General features: G+C 36.6%; 2 protein-coding genes across 2 annotated transcripts in view; one reads left to right on the forward strand and one right to left on the reverse strand.

Annotated features, from left to right (window-relative positions):
* Window positions 1–18,164, reverse strand: part of LOC144841035 (major facilitator superfamily domain-containing protein 6-like) — a 65,057-nt gene that overhangs the window by 32,350 nt on the left and 14,543 nt on the right. The gene's annotated exons all lie outside the window — the stretch shown is intronic.
* The window catches only part of LOC144834458 (uncharacterized), a 28,522-nt gene that overhangs the window by 10,082 nt on the left and 276 nt on the right, over window positions 1–18,164 (forward strand). The window contains exons 11-53 of the mRNA XM_078689260.1: window positions 166–323; window positions 742–906; window positions 1,238–1,405; window positions 1,595–2,084; window positions 2,245–2,436; window positions 2,725–2,844; window positions 3,019–3,224; window positions 3,392–3,479; window positions 3,657–3,851; window positions 4,003–4,110; window positions 4,377–4,634; window positions 4,957–5,142; window positions 5,709–5,890; window positions 6,146–6,326; window positions 6,436–6,582; window positions 6,976–7,098; window positions 7,441–7,563; window positions 7,891–8,136; window positions 8,426–8,554; window positions 8,678–8,806; window positions 8,978–9,100; window positions 9,432–9,563; window positions 9,737–9,865; window positions 10,043–10,156; window positions 10,288–10,413; window positions 10,729–10,851; window positions 10,941–11,183; window positions 11,386–11,523; window positions 11,773–11,895; window positions 12,149–12,277; window positions 12,704–12,816; window positions 13,026–13,266; window positions 13,535–13,675; window positions 14,093–14,346; window positions 14,777–15,020; window positions 15,154–15,235; window positions 15,548–15,649; window positions 15,892–16,005; window positions 16,350–16,451; window positions 16,720–16,833; window positions 16,999–17,039; window positions 17,382–17,692; window positions 17,964–18,068. Of these exons, the coding sequence (XP_078545386.1) occupies window positions 166–323; window positions 742–906; window positions 1,238–1,405; window positions 1,595–2,084; window positions 2,245–2,436; window positions 2,725–2,844; window positions 3,019–3,224; window positions 3,392–3,479; window positions 3,657–3,851; window positions 4,003–4,110; window positions 4,377–4,634; window positions 4,957–5,142; window positions 5,709–5,890; window positions 6,146–6,326; window positions 6,436–6,582; window positions 6,976–7,098; window positions 7,441–7,563; window positions 7,891–8,136; window positions 8,426–8,554; window positions 8,678–8,806; window positions 8,978–9,100; window positions 9,432–9,563; window positions 9,737–9,865; window positions 10,043–10,156; window positions 10,288–10,413; window positions 10,729–10,851; window positions 10,941–11,183; window positions 11,386–11,523; window positions 11,773–11,895; window positions 12,149–12,277; window positions 12,704–12,816; window positions 13,026–13,266; window positions 13,535–13,675; window positions 14,093–14,346; window positions 14,777–15,020; window positions 15,154–15,235; window positions 15,548–15,649; window positions 15,892–16,005; window positions 16,350–16,451; window positions 16,720–16,833; window positions 16,999–17,039; window positions 17,382–17,692; window positions 17,964–18,068 (6,938 nt within the window). The remainder of the gene's footprint in view (window positions 1–165; window positions 324–741; window positions 907–1,237; window positions 1,406–1,594; window positions 2,085–2,244; window positions 2,437–2,724; window positions 2,845–3,018; window positions 3,225–3,391; window positions 3,480–3,656; window positions 3,852–4,002; window positions 4,111–4,376; window positions 4,635–4,956; window positions 5,143–5,708; window positions 5,891–6,145; window positions 6,327–6,435; window positions 6,583–6,975; window positions 7,099–7,440; window positions 7,564–7,890; window positions 8,137–8,425; window positions 8,555–8,677; window positions 8,807–8,977; window positions 9,101–9,431; window positions 9,564–9,736; window positions 9,866–10,042; window positions 10,157–10,287; window positions 10,414–10,728; window positions 10,852–10,940; window positions 11,184–11,385; window positions 11,524–11,772; window positions 11,896–12,148; window positions 12,278–12,703; window positions 12,817–13,025; window positions 13,267–13,534; window positions 13,676–14,092; window positions 14,347–14,776; window positions 15,021–15,153; window positions 15,236–15,547; window positions 15,650–15,891; window positions 16,006–16,349; window positions 16,452–16,719; window positions 16,834–16,998; window positions 17,040–17,381; window positions 17,693–17,963; window positions 18,069–18,164) is intronic.

The raw sequence follows: 18,164 nt of genomic DNA on the forward strand, positions 1-18,164 counted from the left end.
TCCAGTAGGAGTTAAACTTTTAAACACATTCGTGTGTTATGGATAACATAGAACAGAAACGCAGTTTATTCTTTCTCTCTTGTCATGATATCACACGAGACCCGCCTAAATTAAACTAATTAAACTTGACCATACTAAAATAGTATATTTATTTTCGTAATGTAGAGATATTATACGAAGACTACGGAACGGACGCTGGGGATACCACCATCAGACAGCCTACCGCACGTTCTGCTCAAAGTACTCTTAATGAGTTAATTTCACCACTATTTAAACCGCCTTCTGGATTCCCATACGGATCACAATTTTTATCCAACGTTTATGTAAGTATTTTCTTTATATTTCTAATGAAATTAATTCACGATTTGTAGTTGTGATTTGTGTGAAAATAAGTGATAAGGGAAGAAAGTTAGTTCATTACAGTGAAGTATGGTGGATACGCCCTCGTCGCTAACCAGCGTTCGACCTAATGCCATGGTTAACACAGGTTGCGTCAGGGCCTTCGTAAGAATCGGGCGCCTCATATCCTAGTAATGAAAACAGGCAGGTATGAATGAAAACCAATGATTGACCGGACAATAATTGCTCTCCGCGTGAGATTGAGGGGAAGGAATTAACTAGCCCCTGAATTTAGATTTGTGGTCAATAGCAACTCATTAAAACAATGCACGTCATCACTCACATCTACTAAAACAAAAAATAGGCCTATTAAATCGACACAATTATATTTATGTCTTTTAGATAACGGAGAATGGGATTTTCATTTTGGTGAATGATAATGACGACATTATGACGTATCCAAATCCACCTCTTGCGGGCTTTGAAAGCGGCGACTCAAGAAACATAATAGCTCCCTTTTGGGCTGATGGTGACCTATCTGCTGGCATTGGTGATGTCTATTTCCAGGTAATAATTGCTACTTTTATAATAGTAATAATAAAGTATTAAATTACAATAAAGATACTGAAATAAACACTTCTGTTATTGATTAAACACAGTAGGACCTCTATAGGTTAGTCAATCTAGCAAAAAAAAAACAGCCCAAAGTGAAACAAATTGCAAACAGACTATTAAAAGGACCATTTAATATATTATTACAATACTGAATCGTAACTAGAAACAAGAATAATATCTAGTTTTAGATACGGTCAATCCCCTTAGATTTTACAGCATGCCACCCCCCCCCCCCCCCGATACGGTATGTAAACATTTATTTTATTTATGCTTATCATTATAGGAGTACACGTCTGACGATCCTGCTGACGATTCATTTCTAGCAGAAATATTAGTAAAGCTAACCTCTCTCTACCAAGATCCTCTGCCGACAGACTTTAAGCCAACATGGGCTTTGAAAGCTACTTGGAGCGATATACCTCAACGACCGGCTGATGCCAGTGTAGATAGGGTATGTTCATTTATATATATATAGACCTATATATTTTTTTTACATTGATTCAAAACTCAAAATGGTACTCTTAAAGGACTCTCATCCCATCTTTTTGAAAAATAAAACCTAATCTCGACACAAACGTACTTTTCAGACTTCGCTTAATATGGCGTAAGTTTAACTTTATATTTTTAATTTTTTTTATAGCGAAACACATTCCAATCGGTCATAATGACGGACGGGTTATACAGTTTTGGAATGTTTGTTTACGAAGGCGGTGACATGCGGTGGGATTCTAGTCTAGAGGACCGTCAAGACGCCACGATCGGCTACAACATTAGGGATGAAGACCCAGTGAATTTTCTACAGGGCCAGTACAGACCGGATGAGATTATAGGAAATACAGACCAGTATGGCCAGTGGGTATTTCGGCTTGAAAGCAACACCGAAGACACTATCAACCCGAAGCAAAGGTGTCTTGAGTGGTATGCCAATGACGTCATGGAAGACTTCAACACAGACAATTTGGGGACCTGTCCATGTAGTTTGTTACAAGTTGTTCTGGACGGGCGCTACTCACAGAGTCCAGTCATTTCTATTAGCAACACTCCGTTTGATACACTTGTCAATTCTAATCTAGAAGAAGTTGGAATATCATCCTCTTTATTCGCAGATGTTGTAACGCTGCTAAATGAAGGTAAGATTTTATGCCGTTACTAAACTATTAAAAACCTAATTATGTTTCAATATTTTATTCAATACTATAGCTTCTTTACAAGGAGACGGTTGCGCTAAACGTTTATGTTTATTCACTTGGTATACAACTTGTTTTATTTTTTTTTACATTGATTTGATAGCTTCTTCATACGCATGGTGTTTCCAGTCATCGACTCCTAACTTCTTTCTATCCCGGACGCAATGCTGCTATCGCCTGAATGGGTTTTCTCTAATTGAAGGCTACCTTGGTGTTGGCTCAAGTAGCTTCGTTGTGAAATATGGTTACACTTTTGGACGATGGCTGATTTTTGATCAATATATCAAATATATAGGTAAGCTATAACTGTAGTTCCATTAAATCTTCATCTCCGCAACAGACTACGTTTAAATAATGATATTTGTACACACGTGTTAACTTGTTTTCCGCTGTTGTGGCGTTACTGACGTTATTACAAAATGGAAAAGCTCTACTTGTTACTTGAACCACGCTTTGTGTGAACGCGCATGACGACACTGATGAAGGTTGGCGCGATTTGTCAGACAATAGTTGTATCTAGAATAATTCACTTTACACTTACAATGTACGATCTCATCATCTCTTTCTAAATATTATGTTCTAGAAAATGATCTTATGCCACAGTATTATTGCTGCAAAGAGTCACAGGACGAGGCGATGTGTGACCTGTATTACGAGCGACGACCTCCGAGCAATTGCCAAGCATATACACCACCAGACATATGTAAGTATTAGTTCGGCACTACTCGTAGACGAATTACGTTGTATTTACATATTCAATGCACAACTCCGTCCTATTGGTAAACACATTTATCTGCGCAGGAGAAAATTAGAGCACGTGGACTAAATCATTCACTGAGTCATGTGACCAATAAATTGTTACCGTTGTTTCTTGCAGCTTGGATGTTCGGTGACCCCCATATCGTCACTAGTGATGGGTATCAGTACACATTCAATGGTAAAGGAGAATATATCTGCTCTGATGTAGACAACGGTCTATTTCAACTACAGTGCCGAATGGGAGACCCGCTATCAGAGGAGCAGGTTGATGCCACCATATTCTCTGCTTTCACAGGAGTACATACAGGGAACAGTAGCACTTACGTGAGTGTTATTTATCCTTTTCAGATTAATTTGACCTGAGTAGCTTAAACATTATAAGGCTCCATCAAAATATCTGTTATCAATGGGACATCAAAGGCATAGTTTACAAAAGGGCTACAACCCCTACAATACAACAACTAAATGTTTTCAATGTTTTCATTTTGTAGGTTCAGTTTACTATGAATGAAAACGGAACTGATTTTGAAATTTTAGTAAACGGTACTCTCAATGTCGCAGTTGCTGACTTAGAAGATGGTAAGTTATGCCCAATAACAAATTTCAACAATGAACAACAAAAAGATATACTTAATAATAATCGATTAATTTGTAAATCTGTACTACGTTTGAAACGTGCGTTCAAACGACTTTCTGCACACGAATGCGTCAACTGCGTGACGGTAATGATAAATACTTATACACTTGTTATTTCAGGAAATTTCTTCTCAATGGACGATCCTGAGTTTACGTTATACATTCGCAATAACGGCACTTATAATCCTGGAGTTACCAGAGTATACGCTTCTTGGGGATCAGGAATAGCATTTGGAATTGCTTTACAGGAGAAAATGTTAGATGTACTTTTGGAATTTCCAGCTGAATTTAAAGGACGAACGTCAGGATTGTTTGGTAAATGTTATTCTATAATGTTACTTGATGTATAATGCGTCATACCACGACGAAACGCTGATAACTCGCGTCAGATTTGTGTTCCTTGTTTTTCATTGACCAAATGTTCATCTTTACTGTTATTACCCATAATTACATTTTATTTATTCAGGAATATGGAACGATGACACGTCTGATGACTTATGTTCTCCATCGATGGTTTGTTTAGATACAGCGACCACTTTAGATGAAAGTGATATATTTGACACAGGCAATTTGTGTAAGTAAAAATAAACAGCAACTTTAATTTATTCAATGACTCTCGGACATACCATACGTTTTTATAACACAATGAGTTTGATTTTTTGAATTGTATACACATCTTCGTTATCCAACCATAAGCATTGCTTTTAATTTGCATGAATACAAACGCACCTGTCCTATTTTCCTTGATATAAACGCGTGTGTGAAACTTGAAGAGACAGACCATTATGGCTTAGATGGATAGTGGGATATAACAGCATAACAATTTTTTTTTCTTTATAGGGAGGCTAAGTGAAAGTGATTCCAAATTTATTTATCCGTCTGGAACATCGTACGCCGACTTCAACGACGAAAGTTTTCGGCCAAAATTTCTTAGCGAACTTATGGCTTCCGCTGACCCAGCCATGCTTCAGCAGGCTCAAGACCAATGTGGAACAAATCAAGAGTGTATATTTGACACGTTAGCTACAAATAGCCTCGAAATAGGAATGAACACTTTATTGACAGATCAGAACAACAATAATGAACAGGCTATTCTAGGTACGTCTAATCTAATTAACTATTGTAATAAAACAAAGCCAGATGTCAGTGCGCCCTCTATATCGTCACACGTTTTGGTTGTTTATGGAATTAAAACAAAGCAAGCTAACAGTGCGCCCTCTATATCGTCACACGTTTTGGTTGTTTGTTTATGGATGGAATTAAAACAAAATAAAATCAGATTACTATGATATCTAATATATATTTGGTTGTATGCTACAAGTAGCGTACAAGTTTCGTAGCCAAGCCAATACGCATACTTATGGCTAAAATATAATATGTATATTTACATTAATGGAGTATTTTAACATTATCTTTTTAGACAATATACCACCAGTCATTGATCAAATTGTAGATGCAAGCAACGTTGATTTAATTAGCCAGCCGAGGTTAGATGTCAGAGTCGATGAAACAGTTACATTGACAGTTGAAGCGTCTGATGAAAACGGAGATACCCTGACCTACGAATTGGAATATGATATTCCGGGAGCTACAATTAATTCTCAAAGTAAGTCTCAGTTTTATTCCTAGCGTATTGCAAAAACACGTGTATCACAAGCAAGTCAGTGGCAAAAAGTTCTTATATTCTATATATCAATCCAAAGGCAAATTACTGAACAAATGACAATGCTGTGGGTATCAGTGGCTGGATCTCAATAGAGATACAAAAAAAATCGAAAAGCTAAATCAAAACGATAAAGTAAAACAGCCAGAAAAATTAGCAGAGCTTTCGGGCAACACTAGCCCTTCATCAGTGCAAGCCGAGGTTATTCTATATATCTATATATAGTATATTTATATACAAAGTGTCCCCTGAAAAGGGGTTGTTCACAGTGCATATATTATTTCCACTCGTTGTTGCACAAGCATGTGTCTCCTTAATCGGGGTGTCCACACTGAATAGGTGTGTCTGAAATGAGAGAATGTACTGTATGCACGTTACCCAATTTACTGTATTTGAAAACTTATCGTATTAATATACTCTAATAAAATAACGATATGCAGTCGCTAGAATGCATGGCACTGATTATAATGGTGTAATGTTTAATAACAATATATGTTGTATATTCTCAGCTGGTGAATTTAGCTGGACACCTACAACAGTGGACATGGTAGCTCTTACATTTCTAGTTAGTGACGGCTCGCAGACTACTAGCGCAGTCATAGAAGTGCGTATATGCTCATGCAAAAATGACGGCGTCTGTAACTTTGATAATTTGTTAGAAGGATCCGATATTATAAACAACCGATTTGCCGTAAGTTTAAGATATTTTTGTTTATTTCAGTATAATCATTTAATCAGTAATTTACCAATATCACACTTTTTTAGATTTAGATTTTTACAGAGTTTATATATCCACTACTATCTAATGGTAGTAGTATCTAAATAATCAAATATAGTTAATATTATTTTGCATAATTTTTTCATGGATCACTTTTCTTTAAAATGTTCTTCTTACATGAGTAGACTTCAGATGCACATATAATATATATGAATATATATTTTTTAGGTTGTTAGTTGTGAATGTACTTTAGCGTGGACTGGTTTTGATTGTTCCGAAGATTACGATGCTTGTCTGGAGGAACCATGTTACCCAGGTGTCATTTGCAGAGACGCCATTGCTCCTCTTGTCAACGTCACGTGTGGGTCATGTCCAAATGGACTGAGTGGCAATGGATATAAATGTTACGGTATAACATCATTGATATTTTTACGTGACGCACACATAGTTTTCATTGCATATTTGATCTTTCCGATGCCGTTTATTTTCTTTAAAAGTAATTTTGATATTCATTCCAGATTATGATGAGTGTGCTGCCGGTAGTGATCAGGATCCGGCGGTGCCTTTCTGTGAACACACTGAATTGTGTACCAATACACTGGGTAGTTATACATGCGCTTGCCGATCAGGATATGAGCTGCATCCTAACGAGAAAGACTGTCCAGGTACCTATTTTAAATTTCGATCGACCGATAAATTAAACTGACAAACTAATACTAGTACTGATCGATTAAATCGAGTGATTAAATTACAGTAATGATGATAATTGTTTAAATACTACGAAGGAGGTATAAACACCAGCTAATGATGTGGAGTTCGTTGGTTCGAGTCCCACCCTAGAGTTACGATGTTGTCGCAAAGTGTATATACTATACCTAGTATACAGTACAGTGCATCAAAGTAATGAGAATTATCTAACCAATTAATAACAGTAATTTTAATTTATCAGGGGTGATGACGACGATACGACAGTGAAGACGATGATGATATAATGTCTCGTAATGACGCTAAATAAGATACAAATGAAACTAAACTTAATGCTTTCACCTCTTGTTCAGATATTGATGAATGTGACCGTGGAACAGATACATGCAGTGCTCAGGCATCTTGCGTAAATACCATTGGAGGCTTTGATTGTACATGTAATGATGGTTATGAAGGCAATGGAGACACTTGTAACGGTAAGACCATGACCATATACAATGAGGGTGATCCATCCAGCAATTGCTAATCATTAGGGACCCTCAGAGGTTCACAAGATAAACATATACACAAGATGCTCTACATAAACAAAGTCTTATTACAAGTCTTTGGGATGGAGTTGTAATTTTGTCCTAAAAAAATCCTGACATGTGACGGAACTTGAGGACCTTTGGAGTGGTAGCCAAGCATCATAACCACCAAGCCACAACTCCACTCCACAAGACTAAAAGTACACCATACACTGTTCCATCAGTACCATACCATAATGGTAGTCAAAATCTATTATATTATTGTTACATTATTGTGGTTTTGTTAAACAGATATTGACGAGTGCCAAACGGGTGTTTACCCCTGTGATTTCAACGCAGAGTGCAACAATCTAATGGGTTCATTTATGTGTGTATGTACCGATGGCTACTCGGGCGATGGCATAACATGCGAAGGTATGTATATAGATTGTTTATTACGTTAAATGCATCATGATGTATTGATTTTGTAATTTAATATTAACGGTGATGATAATGGTTGTAACTTCAATATCAATTATGACTAATGTTGATTAAAGATGACATATTATACAGACTATTTTGATGAAGATAGTGTTGATGTAAATGGTAATGAAGACAAATAATTTAGATGAACGTCACTATATTGATTATTGATTGATGTATATAATATATAAACATGTGTGATCATGATGATTTAGATGATTATTGATCATGGTAACGATGAATAAACGATGACAATTTTTAATCCGATTTCATTCACAGATGTAGATGAATGCCGGCAAGGAACATTTATCTGTGACGTCAATGCAGACTGCATTAATACCGAAGGCAGTTATCGATGTAGTTGCCGAGATGGATTTGAGGGCAACAATACGTATTGCAAAGACATCGACGAATGTGTCGAGAGGGCTCTTGATTGCCATCCAGTATCGAATTGTACAAATACGATTGGTAGTTACATGTGCGTGTGTCCATCGGGTTATCGCGGAGACGGGTTAGAGTGCATCGGTAAGTTGAAGACGTTATAATTATTTAATGTGTAGGCACGGGTGTCTTATTTTTGTCCCCAAAGTGTTAAGGCAGAAATCATGAATAATGCAAAAAGGCATGAATATACAGTAGAGCGTGTTCTATGTTAAAGATAGCTTGCCTATGCCATATTAACTTACACCTAACCCGCTAAATAATCGCACTATAGAAAGAATTGACATTTAAGAATATATGTCACTGATATTATATAAAATATTAGATAAAATCGGGTATCGTTGTAATAAACAATGTTCTTTTCTCCTCTCAGATATCGACGAATGCACAGAAGTGGATGGTATCTGTCTAGATCTGGAGGAGTGTGTGAACACGGACGCTAGCTACTTTTGTCGATGTGTAACTGGCTATGCAAGGGCCACAGACGACGCCGAATGTACAGGTAAATGTCTATAAACGTTGGTCCTGAGTGGTTCATCATAATATATAGATTACAACTGAAGCAAAACAGGATATTGATAATTAATTAACCATTTTATATATCAAATCATGTTTAATTTGTTAGATGTCGATGAATGTGTACCCGTCAATGGAACTCTGCCATGCTCTGTCAATGCAGGGTGCAACAACCTCGTAGGCTCTTACTCGTGTTCATGCAATCAAGGGTACGCAGGCGATGGAGTTCTATGTGCAGGTAATGTCTTAAATATAAACCATAATACAAACAGATAGTCAAAAAGAAATCAACAAAATACCTCTGTAGAATAAAGTGACAGAGATGAGTTAATGTGAAATAGATTTAGAAATGACAATAGTTTCACTTTCTACCTCATTTTATCCGAAACTAAAATTTGAATATTGGCAGATATTGATGAATGTACAACTGGAACGGACGACTGCGATCAAACGTGTACGAACACCGCCGGCAACTATACGTGCTCGTGTATGACAGGCTTTGAACTTGCGTCTGATATGGCCACCTGTGAACGTAAGTCATGGTTTCATCGTACCACTCATTTCGAGCATTCTTACTTCAAAACAATTCAAAATACACACCATCTTCTTGGGATTATGCCTTCCTCCATAGCCTATTTTTTTTTAAATTCTCCTTTCTTTTGTCCATCCAACAATCATCCTAATCTTTAATAATTATTTTACCTTATCATTTCTGTATACTATTTTGTATTGTATTGCTATGGAGGAAAATAAATGTCTTTTTTTTTAAGCTAAATCTCCAAAAGAATTTTATATGTATTATTACGGAATGATGATACGGTAGAATGAATCATGTATAAGCTTTCTTGTGTTTCTTTTTATAGCTCTTGCAAATAAGGTCTGTCCAGATGTAATTAACGTATGCGATTCATCTGCGTCGTGTGTCACTGACACAGATGGCAACCCACAGTGCTTCTGTGACAGGGGATACATGCTTGTAAACATGGCGTGTGAAAGTAGGTTTAAAGTTCTTATTACTTTCTCTTACCTTCCTACAATAATACTTATATGCGAATAGTACCTTCATATTACGTCATAAAGTCCTAGATGGTGCCGAAATCGAAATCTGTCTAAGTAGGCCTCTATTCCAAACAGATGAACTAAAAACTGTTATAATTATTTTTATCAGATATAAATGAGTGTTCCACGAACCAAGACGACTGTGCCACAAGTGGAAACTGCGCAGACACAGATGGTAGCTATGATTGCTCATGTTCCACAGGCTACGAGCTCCTTCAGGACCAGAGAACGTGTGATGGTACGTAGGCCTACAGATGCGTTTTACAAATGCCTTTCGTGGCTTTCATTACACATTTTACTAACCTACATAATACATAATATAGAATTAAATAATTCAAGTCACTGTTCTGTACTTTTAAATATATATCTTCTAAAAAATGTTAAGAGGTAATAAATAATAACATATATTTGACAGACATAGATGAATGCGCAGATCCAACTACGTGTGTTGAGAATGCGCAGTGTACGAATACAGATGGCTCATACGAATGCAAATGTCTAACAGGGTATTCCGGTCTTTTCTGTGATGGTAAGTATAATGGAGGTTTTCGAAAATTTAAAAAATCGTCTTTAAAAATCTGTAACTAATCTATGTCTAAAATACATTGAATGTATAACCTATATTATTACAATTACTGGTTATACTTCATTTTGCTTTAGACAACAACGAATGCAACAATAACGCGTTAAACGAATGTGCCGACAATGCAGACTGTGAAAACACGGATGGAAGCTATAGATGTACATGTCAGACGGGCTACACTGGAAATGGATACACCTGTATAGGTAAGAATAGTCAACTCCTATTGTGTAACCTTTGGTTAGAGGCGTTATTATTGAGCATATCAACAGGGTGTGACTAGATCATGTCAACGACACATTGAAGTCATCAAGCTGCTGCTTAGCTGCTGTACGAAAGCAACGACGTTCCATCATCATTTCTCTCTAATGTATCTACACAAATGAATACAATTCGACTGTGGTGACGAATATTGCGTTCGTTATTGTGCGACGCGTCACGACGTTCGTATGTTGACACACATGACGAAGTCTGTCAGTGCTGTATACGAAATCTAAAAATGTCATGACATTTCATTTCAGATCAAAACGAATGTCTTATGGTGGAATCTTGCCATGAGTTTGCTACGTGTAGCAACACAGATGGTTCCTTCGAATGTACGTGCCAAACTGGTTACCAGGGAGATGGCATTATGTCATGCAAAGGTAAAGATACTATTGGTTGTTTATGCTCGTCTTTTCATGACAGCTATAGACTCCGATACATTATAATTATTAACTGTTTCTTTCAACAGACATAAATGAATGCAGTGACAGTCCTTGCGACTCTAATGCTGAGTGCACCAATATGGAAGGATCTTACACGTGTGCGTGTGATAGTGGGTACCGCGGTGACGGGTTTTCTTCGTGCGAGAATATTGATGAATGCACAGAACAACCAGATATTTGCCCCGAATTGACTATGTGTACGGATACAGAGGGTTCTTACGAATGTTCGTGTATTGCCGGCTATGAAGGAGACGGTTCAACCTGTACAGGTAAGAGCTTAGTTCGTGGACATTATCATTACATGGATATATCTTTGTTGTGACACTAACAAATATGGACTTACTACAGTAGAACCTCTATTAGGAAACACTTTTAAGATGTCCCCTGAATATGAATTAGCTATAATTGTTGCTCCTCGTTTGTTCCATGGGGAAGAGTGTCTCCTTAATAGATGGTATTAACTTTTTTTAGATATGGATGAATGTCTTGGTAGCAACGACTGTGACGCCAACGCAATGTGCAACAACACAGTTGGGTCATATACATGTTTCTGTAACCAAGGCTACGCTAGTCAAGAAGGTGAAAACGCGCGCACTGGCACGTGTAGAGGTAAATACAATATTTGATTTGTAACGTACTTGTACTTGTTATGTACCTACAACTTTTCCACTTAACATGGTCAGGGGCGCGTGCCCGAATATGGGTGGGTCTTGTTTTTGTTTCACGGGAAGGTGTTCCCTTAATTAGAGATGTCTCCTGAATAGGGGTGGTGTCCCAACGAAGAGGTCCGTTAATTTTCTTGTTTATATTGTATATATATATATATGTATATCACACAACATAAATATTTTTTTTCAGATTACGATGAGTGTGCGTTTAGAATAGACGACTGTTCAGATTATGCTACATGTACCAACACTGTAGGATCTTACTCATGTTCATGTAATAGTGGTTTTCAAGGAGATGGCTCCACATGTACAGGTAATTTAGCTTTGTCGTAAAATATGTTTCTATTTGTCATTTAGCCGGGTATATCAAATTCTTTGGTGGGTAGCAACTAACTTACCCGCGTAAAAACAGTCTGAACGGGCCTTATCTGTAACTGTCTTTAATAGCCAGTCACACCATAACTAGGTGAGACAAATTGTGCTTATAAAAATAAACATTAAGTAGAACAATAAAATTTAACATCAAACAGACTTCAAATACATTTTAACTGATTTTTTTTAAACAGATATTAATGAATGCGATCAAAATGGCAATATGTGTGACAGGAGTAACAACGAGAGATGTATAAACTTGGTGGGAAGTTATAGTTGTATTTGTCAGACCTCATATTTCAACAGAAGTGGTGAATGCTTACGTAAGTATTTATGTAAAGCCCTGTCTACACTATCAAACTTTATGTGACAAAATAATGTGATGTGCCCATGGACATGATGATGTCATATCACTACCATATTTGGGCATACCACTACCATATCTGGGCAAATCACACTTTTTGTCAAACTAGAGAGTAAGAGTCCATTTAGCGAAGACCATTGGCTGCTATCTGATTGCATCTCCTTGCGTCCTCTTCCACGGCATGCTATTTTCTGGTGACATCTCCTAGTCTCCTTTTAAGGAACCTAGTCATGAGTCAGATGATTGGTGTCCATGGTTCTTTGTCGACAACCACTATCACGGTTTCTTCTAGGTTGAATACAACTGAATTGATTGTTTTCCTTTTTGCCTCCGTTCCGATCTCCAAATCAGATCAACATGTAATTCATTACTTTCTTATTTACAGGTTCTGTCTCTAAATCACTTACACTTAACTTCTTGTACATCAAGGGCTGGGATACAACGTTGTTGTTTGACTTGTTTCAGTTTGATGACGTCAGAACAGATTTAGCTGCAGATGTAAGTACACCGTGTGAACAACACTCATAAAAGTTTGCTTTGCTCCAATGGGCCTCTAACTCTAAAATAAATGTAAATGATTTACTCCTATTTTGAAATTTGACCGTCTATGTTGTTTGAAGCTATACGTTCGTGTTTGTTCGGCCGCCTGAAATTTGTTTGCGATGCAACAATGTTTTGTTAACTTTCTAATATTAACATGATTACAGATGGACACTCTGTTCATGTCAAGTAGTCTTGCGGAACCGTTCTTTGGTACAGTGGCCGACAGCATTACGAATTCATCAAACGGAATTGAAGTTACTTTCAGTGTAAACTTCAATGACCAATACAACATAACAGACGATATGGTGCTTGAAGCCGTCCTCAACGGATTGACCGGTCCGAATATGGACATTCTGGAACCTGACAGTCAAGTCATACGCGATATAGTCGACGTCACACAAACAGGTTAGACCTAAAGTTGAATTAATAACCTATGGAACAACACTAACATTTCTTAAAGACTTTTACTCCACACCACACTCCATATTTTTTAAAGAGAGTACTGTAATAAAAAAAAGGTAGAACACATACAAAAAAGATGTGCTACAGTATGTAGAAAAAAACCAAACATCTTGTAAATGACATACGCCTACTCTCCATAACTGCTCTATCACAAATCCGCTTGAACAAAGGTAGGTAAAATATACTAAGTTATTTTAATTATTTCTTCCAGAAATCAATCCATGCAATGAAGGTACAGATGATTGTAGTGAAAGATATTTTAAAGAATGTGTATATTCCGGCAATGAACAGTTCACATGTCAGACTTGCTTTGATGGATTTATGCTGTCCAACGATGGAGATACATGTACTGGTAAGTTTATCCATTGAGGTATCACTCATAACTATATACATTCAAAGGCAGACTATTGATACAAATTGCAATGCTACGGGTATCAGTGGCTGGATCTCAATAGAGCTAAATCAAAACGGTAAATGTGCCAAGTTTTAGAAAAACACAATTTCTTCGTCGTAACTATTTATTATACAGTTGCATTACACAGTTTCATTCCAACCCAAAAGACTAAACTAAAATATTGACTACAAAATCCACTAAGGCCATGTGTCATATTATCTAAATGTAAAAGAACTAAGTGACTGATGGTTTCGACAAATATACTAGTTTTTTTTATGGCAAGTTAAGAAACTTTACCTTTCCAAATTCCTATCAATCTTTGTCTACTTTAGTTAAAAATACTAAAAACAAATAATGTATTGTTGTTTTTTTTAGACATTAACGAATGTGACAACCAAGACGCATGTAGAACTAACGAAGTCTGTACTAACTTTGATGGAGGCTTCTCGTGCGCATGTGCAGAAGACTATGTTGCCGTCTCATATGGTTGCGTTGCTTCTTTGTCATTCCGTGGTGAAATACGTGTTGTGGAAGTTAATGGTTCTGAAGAAATGGCGGCATGGGATCCAGAATTAGAAGACCCAACATCAGAAATATACCAAGAATACGCAGAACACATGTGTAGTATTGTAAGTTGTCACAATTGACTTAGAATGAAAATTATTAAGTATATTAATTTTCTTTACAAATGGCTTCTTTTCATACATTTTAAAGAATATTAATATGTACAGAAAGCATAACAGATAAAACGGACATGTTTGGCAGCTACTGTATAAAGAAGATCAACATTTGAATAAAATTTCCAATAAAAACTATTACTAATCAATTATATTATTCAAAATGATTGTTCAAAATGGTACTTAAAAAGGAACTCGTCCTTAACAACTAAGCATCACTGACTTTCATAGTAAACATCTTTTCTAAATATTATCTATTCTATCTTATCTATTTAAATAAGACATATTCTTTAACAAAACGGACAGTCAATAATGTATCTACATAGGGCTACACAACGTTAAATGAAATACACTATTCTAAAAACTCATAATTTATTATCAGATAAACCATGCCTACCAAACGATATTGAGTACCTCTGCCACCTTCTACGATTGCTCAATAATTGGATTTGCGGAAGGAAGCATAATAGTCGTATATGAAATCAACTTCTTTGCTAACACCACGATGGAAGGGGAGGAGTTACTGCAGGTGCTTCTCAACGAGACAGACGCTGATGACCGCCTGTATTCGGACGGTTCCGTTCGAAGTGTCACTTTAGATCTTTCATACGATGCAGTGGGAGAAAGTAAGATTAACTACAATTCATTACAAATAGGTGTAGTCAGCAGACAAGATTTAAATTAACCATAACAATACATACAAGTTGTATTTCTGCTGCTACTATTCTGTAATTTACCAAAATAACCCTTTTCTTTTAGATTTACCTATTGTATGCGAAGATGACTATTGTTACAATGGCGGTACCTGCTTTGTCAATTCACTTATGGAAAGACAGTGCAAGTAAGTGTTAAAAATGTCTATGTCTATTATAAAGCTTGGTTCACACTAGGACGAAATGCAAGGACGTAAAGCACAATGCGCTTACTTCGTTGCGTTGCCTCCTAGTGGGAACCACGCTTAAGTCTATACATTGGTCTTTTGCAGATTGGTAATATCAGATCTTAAATTCGAGTAATAGAAATGTCTATCTAACCTAAGATACGCCTTTTAAAAACATATATTTACTTGGTCTACTTAAATGAGAACTTATACAGTATTTTACGACGTTTAAAAAAACATCAAAATATCTAAATCTAAAATATTGTATTACAGTTGTACAGATCTTTATACCGGAGACCGATGCGGTGACTGTCCAAACAATTATTGTCAAAATGAGGGTGTTTGTTCTACAGTTGAAGGCGTCCCAAGTTGCAGGTAACTGTTTTGTTATTTTCTTTGCAAGAAAGATTAAGATTTTTAGGAGATTTTGTGTGCATAGATGCCGAATTAGTTTTGGGGAGGAGGATGAGAATGGGGCAAAAATATTAAATCGGTGAATCCACAAAAACATCATATTGTGGGGTGGTTTTTAAATTACATACTATCAGGTAAAGCAAAAAAAAAACCAAATATTCCATTTTCAAAGATTAAACAATTTATTAAATCATTTTGTTTAGTTGCAAAACATACTACTCCGGTTTACAGTGTGAAACAATCAGTTGTCCTGATGGATATTGTAACAATGATGGAATTTGTTCAATCAGCTTAGAAATGCCAGAACCAGTTTGCAGGTAAGTTACACTGCAATGATAGGCCTAATAGTACAGGTGTTTACCGAAAGGAGATCAACTACAATATTGGTCAAAATGTTTTAATCAACTCGATTATATGTAAGCCACAATTCTGCTATCTGTTAAAATATAATGAATTAAGATCTATCTACACTATCTATGTGACAAAAAATGTGATGTGCCCTAATATGGACATGATGATGATGTCATATCACTACCATATTTTGCTATATCACTACCATATTTAGGCACATCACACATCACTTCAAACTAGTTTGATAGTGTAGACAGAGCTTAAGATTAGCAGTAGACTTGAATATTTAAAATTTGATTTCTTTTTTCAGTTGCTCTGTGGGATTATCCGGTGATCGTTGTGAGACGTGTTTAGATGAATATTGCTTAAATGGAGGAAATTGTTCAACAGAAGTAGAAGGTACAATTTGCAGGTAGGAAACCATTTTTATCAATTATTTTAACCACAGTTTTGCGGTCAGTGTTATCTTAATTTTGTTTGTTGAATCATTATTTACGTATAGTCACATTGTTGTTGCATAGCGAGTATAATCTCTCTAACTTTAGCGTACATTGTCAAACTCCGCAGCAGATCGTTACGGATATAATGTATCATTTCAATCAATTCGGTGGTTCGAAAGACACCGTGACAGTACAATGGCATCAACGTTTTAATACAGTCACTTTGTTTTTACTTTTTAGTTGTCCGGAGCATTTTATTGGTGACCGATGTGATTCGGTAGCCTGTCCATACAACTACTGTCAGAATGGTGGAACATGTTCGATAACTATTGAAGATCCGGTTCCAGTTTGTAGGTAAGTTTATGAGAACAGCAACTTATGTCACTTAAGCTCCTTTATTTCCAATGTCTTAGGCCTAATTCTGACAACATACCGCATTCGTGTCTTCGTAATTATTTTCAGTTTCCAAACCAATACTATTTCATCAGAATTTCAATATTGTCGTTTTCTTTTTTGTAGTTGTACTGACGATTACACTGGAGATCAATGTGAAAACAAAGGTATGTATCGAATCGACTGTATTTTTTAGTAAACGCTAGCGACGGGACTGTTGCCTTATTAAGTAGTTTAACAGGCCAGGTCTAGAAGTTACGATTAAGATTAAGGAATGGGAATTTCAAGTGATTTAAAACTAAAAAGAAAGGTGCTTTCAGCAAGCTCCAGAAGGACCATGGAAATATTTATAGAACGGTGCCTTTGTAGCTCACAGAGCGATTGCCTATTCAAACTTGAATTACAGCTTGGACATAAAGTGTACTAGCAGCCGTAATCCCAGACTGTATGCCAGGTAATGCGCACATATCGATATGCAAGTTTAAATGTTGCATTCTTTTTATTTCCAGACACCACTTCAGATAGCCTGCTACTTATTGCCATCGTAGTTGGATCCATTGTTGGATTTATGTTCCTCTTGATTCTTATGGGATGTTGCTTCGTGTTCTTAATTGGTCGACGTCGCAGAAGACAGCACAAGTATGCTAGCAACATCTCCAGCGGCTTTGTCGTTCGTAACGCCAATCCAGGCGCATTCTTCAGTGCTGGACACGATCCATTTAGAGACAGTGATTCGATATCTGGTAGCTCTTCCATCAACGGCGAGGACAATAGACTCATGCATCTTGCCCATGTACTTAGAAATGCTCCACATCTCAATGTAAGTTGATCATCTATTACATTACATCATTTTCCCATAACTTCTCTCGGGCTATTGGCACCACACGAATATTAGTATGTGTTCCAACTGATACTTTACTAGTAAATGAATACGCAGTGCTTTAATACTGTAAAAGCTAAGTTGCTCTGCTCGCTCGCCACTGGTCAATCTTCTAGACAGTAACATATGTTGCACTAAACTAACATTCATTATGCTTCGCAATAGAACATTAAATTAACTTATGTTATTACTATTTGTTTTTCTTTCTTAGAATCACATGAGAACGAGAATGTCTGAAACAACAGGTTCAGTGTCGGATTCAGAATTTATGAGACCGTACCTAGCGACAGGAATGGAAGCAGCGAGCAGTGTTGGGGTAAGTACAAATACTACTTGACAATACAATAGGCCTGACTAATTGTGCAATGGGAAACCACCAGATTATTAACATTCTATTGGACCTGTAGTAACA

This window comes from Antedon bifida, chromosome 1 (genome assembly GCF_963402885.1).
Source record: "Antedon bifida chromosome 1, ecAntBifi1.1, whole genome shotgun sequence".
Taxonomy (NCBI): domain Eukaryota; kingdom Metazoa; phylum Echinodermata; class Crinoidea; order Comatulida; family Antedonidae; genus Antedon; species Antedon bifida.